Source organism: Cebus imitator, unplaced genomic scaffold (genome assembly GCF_001604975.1).
Source record: "Cebus imitator isolate Cc_AM_T3 unplaced genomic scaffold, Cebus_imitator-1.0 Scaffold87, whole genome shotgun sequence".
In the NCBI taxonomy this organism is placed as follows: domain Eukaryota; kingdom Metazoa; phylum Chordata; class Mammalia; order Primates; family Cebidae; genus Cebus; species Cebus imitator.
In genome coordinates this window covers 6,917,417-6,924,775 of record NW_016107402.1, presented here as the reverse complement: position 1 = coordinate 6,924,775, position 7,359 = coordinate 6,917,417, and the positions used below count along the sequence as shown (strand labels likewise).

Genomic DNA, 7,359 nt, shown 5'->3' with positions numbered 1-7,359 from the left:
GAAGTTCCCCGGGAGCCTGGAATGAGGAGCTCCGGGAGGCGGGGGACAATGTGCGGGTGTCGGGGCTCCTGTGTCCCGGTCTCAGTTTCCCCCATGTGGGAACGGGGCGCCCTTCCGGGCCTTTGCTACTGATGTAAGCTGCGAGTGGGAGAGTGGGGACTGCAGGACTGGGGCCCCGGGTGCCCGGAGTCACCAGGCGCGCTCACGACGCCCACCTGCGACCCTCCAACCTAAGCTGCCGCCTTTCACTGGCGGTGGGGCCAGGCCCCGCGCGTGTCCGAAGGTCCCAGGGGCTGAGGGCGGGGCCGGGGCGGGACGGGGGCGGGGCCGGCCCGTGGAGACCCGGGCGGCTCCGGAGCCTAGGCGCGTGGACTGTAGACCCGGACCCGCGCGGCGCTGCGGCGCCAGGTGAGCCGAGCTGGGGTTCAGGGGTCCGCGCTCCACTTTTCCTAACTTTTCGTTTGTCCCCTCCCTCGGCCAGGGCCCCTGGGTACGGGAGCGCGGCCCTCCGTTTCCCCCGGGCTGGAGTGTGGACGCGGGCGGTGGCGGGATCCCGAAGTCCAGGGGACTCGGCCCCAGTAGCTTCCGTCGGGTTGTGCGCTGTGTCCCCAAGTTTCCGCCTCCCCTGGGGTCCCCAGCGTCTGCCCACTCCCTCCACGGCTCGGGGTCTCTGAGAGTGTTCCCCATGTCCCCGCTCTATTTTTGCCTCCCTCGCGGCAGCGATGTGCGGGGGTCCGGGTGACCTTGCTGGAGCCGGGGCTGGGGGCGCCAGCTCTGGCTTGAAGCGGTGGTCCCTCCTCCGGTTGCGGGCTGGAGAAAGGGCTGCAAACTCAGGGACAAGGAGTGGATGGGCCTCGCTTCTTCCCGGACGCTCCCGTGGCTGTCCTGAGAGGGGCCCAGAGCTGGGGACCGGAGCCCGGCGTCAGACCTGGCAGAGCCCCCGCCTAGTGCGGGGTCGGGCACGCTCTCCGGCCTCCCTGGGCACAGTTGCAATCTGTGAAACCAGGATTTGGACGCGGGAGAGCTGCGGCTCCCTGCTAGGCCCGTGCCTTGAGCACTCCAGTCGGAGGCAGGGATGGGTGTCCTGCTTTGAGCTTCGGGGTGCAGATGGGGCGTGGGTGGGGGAGCAAGGCCGCCTCCCCTAGGCTTCGGCTATGGGCTCCAGCGCGGTGGCTCTTCAGGAAGCGGATGCGGGCAGTGAGGACGACGCAGGACAGCCAGGCCCTGAGCCTCCTCTCCTGCGGCCCGGGGAGCCTGGGAGGGGGCCGCGTCTCCTCCCCAGCCCTCCCTTTTGTGGGGGTCACACCGCACGCAGCTCGGCCACTCCTGCTGGGGCCGGGATCCAGGCCACAGGCCGCAGGCATGGAGCAGCCAGCAATCGGGAGGGCTTAAGCTGTGGGGCGGGTGCTGCTCTGGCCGGGACGTGGGCCACGGAGGCCTTGGGCGGAGGAGGCCGGAAAGGAGGCCAGGCGGCGGGAAAGGGGGATGATTCATCTGGAGGAACCCGAATTGGAAACGCCGCAACCTGGGAACAGCCTTGCCCGGGCCCGGGCCGACGGGGAAGCCGGGAGGGCATCTGTCCGGCGGGGCCCAGCGCCCGGCACCGGCACTGGCACCCCTGTCTCCTGCCGTGGCCCCAGCCCGACCGCTGGGGAGGGAGAGGCCTCTCTTGCGCGGAGTTGATGGAAATCTTGGGCAAAGTCGGGCGCCGCGTCTCCTCCTCTGCCTGGATGCTCTTGGTCCGAGCGGTCTTCCGGGTGTCTAGCTCAAGTCGCTCCTGCTGCAGCTTCGGTGCTGACGGAGGAGGTCTGGAAGGAGGGGGTGGGCAGCGAGAGGGTGGAGCTGGTGACGCCCCCTCCTCCCACGCTGCGGTTTGGAAAACGCAGTAGGGGGGAGGTGGGACCCGGCGAGCAACCCCGGCGGACCCTGGAGGCCCTAGCGCTCCCGCCCCCTTTGCTACGGTGCAGCCACGTGCGGGGGTGGGGTCGAGCCGGGGAGGTACTTACCCTGGAGACTCGGCTGCCGGGGGCTGCACGTTTCCCGAGGCCCGAGACCCGCTGGCTTGGGAACAGTACGCAGGTGGCGGGAGCCTCGCAGCCCGGGATGCACCAAGGAGCAGCCTGCGCCCCCCTCCCTCCTCTCCGCCCGCGGGCCGGGCCAACTCCGGCTTCTGCCGCGCGTCCCTGGCTCGTAGCTCCGCTGCGGAAAACCCGAGCGGGGGCGGTTCCCCGCCTCGCCGCCCGGGAAAATCCGGGGGTGGCCGCCAGGGATCTCCAAGCGGCCTGGGCTGGGCAGCTGGAGCTTCCCTCTCGGATTTGCGTCCGGAATCTGGCGCCCCGAACCTAGAGGTCCGTCGGTCCAGTCATTGCCTCCCATCTTCTCTCCTCAGGGCGCCCAGACGACGGCGAAATGACAGCCGGGAGCCCCGGAGACTGCGGGGAGGTGCGGAGGAGCCCAGAGGGCCGCGTCTCTCGCCTGGGCCGCCGCCTGGGCCGCCGCCGGCGCCCGCGCTCCCCGCCCGAGCCTCTGCGGGTGCGGGCGCGGCTGCGGCTGCGCTCGCCGTCGGGGGCGTTCGCGGCGCTGGGGGCCCTCGTGGTACTGGTGGGTATGGGCATCGCAGTGGCCGGCTACTGGCCGCACCGGGCCGCAGCCCCGGGGTCCCGGGCCGCCAATGCTAGCTCGCCCCCGCTGAGCGAGATGCGACGCGAGGGTCGCGGCGGGGGCCGGGCTCACGGCCCGCACGAGCGGCTGCGGCTCCTCGGGCCAGTGATCATGGGCGTCGGTCTGTTCGTGTTCATCTGTGCCAACACGCTGCTCTATGAGAACCGAGACTTGGAGACGAGACTGCTTCGCCAGGGGGTGCTGAGGGCCCAGGCGCTTCGGCCCCTCGACGGCCCCGGCTGGGACTGCGCTCTCCTTCCCAGCCCCGGCCCTAGGACTCCCCGAGCCGTAGGCTGCGCAGAGCCAGAAATCTGGGACCCGTCCCCGCGTCGGGGTGCCTCACCTGTCCCTTCAGTGCGGAGTCTGCGTTCAGAGCCTGCTAATCCTCGCTTGGGGTTACCTGCCCTTCTCAACAGCTACCCACTGAAGGGCCCCGGGCTGTCCCCACCCTGGGGTCCACGGACGCAGACTGGCCATGTGATCATCACCGTGCAGCCCTCTGGCTCCTGCATTGAACATTCCAAGTCTCTGGATCTGGGCCTTGGGGAGCTCCTCCTTGGGGCCCCAGCAGCTCGGGACTGTGCTCACCGAAGCTGGCCACGGCTGGACCGCCTCAGTCTTGGGGGTTATGCCAAATTGGGAGGAGGAGGTGGAGGAGGAGGAAGGGATTTGGGGGCCCGGGTCTGAAGAGAGGGGAGACAGCCTGCTCTGAGGCTGCAGCATTGACCATGCTAATAGGACCAGAGGACGGGGAGTCCCAACGTCTAGATGTTTCATTCACATCCCAGGCTGGGGATGGCATCCCAACCTGCATGTGGGCAGAGAAATGCCAGCTGCACTAGGGCTCAGTGAGCTGGAGAGGGTGCATTTCACTGTGGAGTGTGGAGGATTCGCCTCAGGAATTTGTCAGCCTCTGTAAGTGGCCTTAGACCTGAGGGCACTGGCGTTCCAGGCCAAGGTGACAGGGAGATATACCTGGTGTCTTGGCAAACCCAAGAAAAGGGATGGGCAAGGGCCCCTAAGACTGGGAGGCAGGTTGGGATGTTACAGGCCGGACCAGGCTCCTTCCAAGGCAGCACTGCTGATGGAGTTGGGACCTCTGGGAAGATGGGCCATGGTGGTGAGGCTTTCCACTGCCACCTGGGATGGGGACTGAGCCTTGAACTCTCACCACCCCAATCTTTTTCTTCCCTCAGCCATGTGGGGTATATCCCTCTAGAGCTACACTACTGCCAATGCCTTCATATTGAGGTCTGGCCCCTCTGCAAACAAGCCTGAGAAGCCCCTTCTCTCCTTTACCGTGGCCTATGCTGCAAAATCTCCCTCCAGTTGGCAAAAGGCATTGGTCAGTTCTCAGAAATGCCTTTACCCAACATTGAAACTGCACTTTGGCCAATGTGGGTAACTTACTTTAGAAAATGGCTTGGGTTTAGGTCTCTCCCACCCATATTTAATTTTTCCCAAGTTGCTGGTAGAAGAGAAATTTAAAAGTGGATCAATCCTCAAAGAGACTTTTTGTTGTTCTTTTTGTTGTTGTTTATTGAAAAAAAAAATGCAATACAAGAAGCAAGACCAAACATTTCTAAACACTACAACCACTTCTCCTAAAAAAGGCCGAAACAGCAGACTTGATTATTGCGTGTTTAGTCTAAGGATTCTGCCAATCTGATTCTGCTGCCAGAGTTCCTATTTTTTTCAAGAAATGTAAACAACTACTTGATATGATTCATAATTTTAAAAAAATTTACAAAGCTCCTTCATTTTGTCACCAAAATAATAATTTGAGAGAGATTTGTAAAAACAACCAGCCTGGGGCTGAGATCCTGGGCAGAAATTTCCTGTGCACATCAAGGGGCTTCAGTCAGGCCATAGCTCTGGCTCTACTTCCGGAGGTCTGTTGTCTCCTTACCCCCAGCTGCCAAACATCCCCCCAATGCCCAGTGATGGGCCTGGGGGGGGGGCACATGTCGCAGTGCCCTGACAGTTCCTGCAGTTAGGCTCCCTGAGCCCTCAGCTTATAAATACAGGTCTTGCTTTGTGGGTGGGTGCCAGAGTCCTCATGTAGCTTGGAGGAAATCTTTATTTCTCAAGTGAAAATAAAACTGCAGTGAGCATTGTTACTGTGGTGTCTGAGTCACTTTAGAAAAAACTGTTGTGAGCATTGTTACTGTGGTGTCTGAGTCACTTTAGGAAAAACTGTTGCCAAGTTTCTGACCCTGGAAATGTAATTCTCTTTCCCCTCTTTACCATTTCTACCTGGACAGAGTCTGTTTTTCTTCACACAAACATACATACACACAATTGCAGAAAGAAAAAAAATCCAAACAATTGCCAAACCCCAAGATCTGTTGCCAGAGATGAAGGAAAGGGGAAGAGGCCTGGAAGGACACCCATCTTGCTGGGCTTGTCCAAATCTATGGCTTCTCAGAGCTTGAAAGGCATCAGAGTTCTTCTGGTCCAATTTATAGACAAGGAAGCTGGGAGAAGTGAACTGGTGACAGAGCTGAAGGAAACATTTAGGCCACTGCCACACTGATCTGGATCACATGGAATATTCAGTGTGTTAAGTTTTTAAAGGGATACTCAGTGCCCTTTGCCTTTTCACCGTCCTATTTGTTCCACAGGTCCGGGAGCCCTGGGAGCTCTTTCTGCAGGACACCTATCCATCAGGCAGTGGGCACACACTACATGTTTGTTTGATGTAAGCTGCATTTCTCACTTGCTACCACTCCTGGCAACATGGCCAGGCTTAGGCACCACCCCAAGGCCCCACCTTTCAGACACAGCCTGTAAGTTTGTCCCTGAGGTAGGACAAGCTCTTTCCCCCCAAGCCTGTCACACGGCCCACCAGGGCTCTTGTTTCCCTCCTGTTGGTCATTCCTCACATAGGTACCACAAGAAAAATGCACACACCCAAAATGAGTTCAAACCAGCCGAAACAAAACTCAGGCAGTGGAGACTTTGGATGGTGTTGGAATAAGCAGCTTTAGACATTTCTCTCACTCACTCTTCTTGGGCCCAGTGACTGCCGCCCATTAACCACTGTCTATAGGAAGTTCACTTCTAGCCCAGCACTGGGATTCTAAGGAGCCTCCATGCCAATGTGTTTGTGGGAAGCAGTTGGAAGGTTAGAGAAGCTGTGTTCAATAAAAATGCTCCCAAATCCTTCCAGGAATCAGGGCATTATCTTTATTTTCAAAAACCAAACCCCAAAAAAGAAAATCTAAGCCCCAAACCCACCACAAAATCAAGCCTTCGAACCCTGACAGACCTCAGATGGTGAGTGGGAGTGAACAGGGCTGGGGTTTGTATCCCTTGTCATGTGGTGGCTTGTGGGGGGGACGGCTCCTAAAAGCCAGTTCTTTGCTCTAGAAGGATGTCCTCAGGCAGGTGCCTGCTGGGAGAAGAAAGGTGAAAAAAAAAAACAAACCCACAACCTCGGCTCTGATCCACATTCCTTATCATTTGGGATGAAAGGCCCAGGACCTGACGGAGGTAACCTCATTCTCCTGTGTGAAGTGCACACTCTCGAAACTAGAAAACCTTATTTTAAAAACCTCATTAATTTTCCTTCCCCAAATCACCACTAAAAATGTTCCATTAGAGCTTTTGGCCAAAAATGCTTATTTTTCCATGAGATTTGGTCTCCTGAGATGGGAGCTGGGGGGAGCACTTAGCTGAGCCACTGCTTCTGATGAGGTAAAAGGGTAGCTGGAGAGGTGAAGGCCACGCATATGTTCAAACATTCACAGTATCAGATATCTGAAGCAACTTCTTATGTCTTTGACCCAAAGAAGCTCCAAAAAGAACAGAGCAGGAGAGACAGAGGAAAAACAATACTACATTCTCAGCAGAGGGCTCTGCCTTACCAAAACCACCCTCAGCAAAGGAACAGGGGTATTGTTCCGAGGTCTGTGGATTAGGGCTGGTGCCCTGCCTGGCATTCTGATACAGTCACATCACTGGCTCTGAGAAAGGGCTGGTTCATGAAGTTTCTGCCATCATCCAAAGGGCATAAGACTAGGGAGGAACACGGAAGTCCCACTAAGCTGGCTTTGGCCTCAACACAGCTGACAGAGTCCTTGGAGGATTTCCCACAGAATTCCAAGGACCCTGTCAGCGTTGGGGTTGGAAAAAAATGAGCAGAGGCTAGGTTGCAGGCATTACAAACCACCCAATTAAAAAAAACCCGGAAACTCTTAAAACAGTTTGTAGAGTGAAAAGTTGAATAATTCTTATATCCTAATATAGAAAAAGATCTTCAAAAGGATCAATGAGATCCAGAAGAATCTCCTGGTATAAACTCCCAATAGAAAATGAAATTAATTTTCTGGTGATTTAGAATAATCTTGAAAGTCTGAAGTTTGACTATGGCAGGTTAGCTTCTTTATCACTTTGCTGGTTTCTCTTGGATGGGAGAAGGGCAGAGAGTTGGGGTAGCTTAGTTCCTAGAGGAAACAAAGAAGCAAAATTTAAAATCCTGCAAAGGAAAAAGCTTCCCAGTCCCACTGCCAAGTTCCTGTGGCCATCAGTGACAACTGGGATCTGAGCATCTTTACAGGGCCCCGGCCCACCTACTGAGATTGGTGGCTTCTTCAAGTCATTTGTTTTTTTTTTTGAGACGGAGTTTCGCTCTTGTTACCCAGGCTGGAGTGCAATGGCGCGATCTCGGCTCACCGCAACCTCCGCCTCCTGGGT

General features: G+C 57.5%; 1 protein-coding gene across 1 annotated transcript; it reads left to right on the top strand.

Annotated features, from left to right (window-relative positions):
- Positions 1–354: 354 nt before the first annotated feature.
- On the top strand, positions 355–4,781 carry TMEM200B (transmembrane protein 200B). Its single transcript, XM_017534792.2, has 2 exons — positions 355–408; positions 2,390–4,781. The coding sequence occupies exon 2, from the start codon at positions 2,410–2,412 to the stop codon at positions 3,346–3,348; it is 939 nt and encodes a 312-aa protein (XP_017390281.1). The 5' UTR covers positions 355–408; positions 2,390–2,409; the 3' UTR covers positions 3,349–4,781.
- The last annotated feature ends 2,578 nt before the right edge of the window (positions 4,782–7,359 follow it).

What these genes read in the sequence shown, in the direction of transcription:
- TMEM200B (XM_017534792.2), top strand. Translation starts at nt 2,410, where the DNA reads ATGACAGCCGGGAGCCCCGGAGACTGCGGGGAGGTGCGGAGGAGCCCA.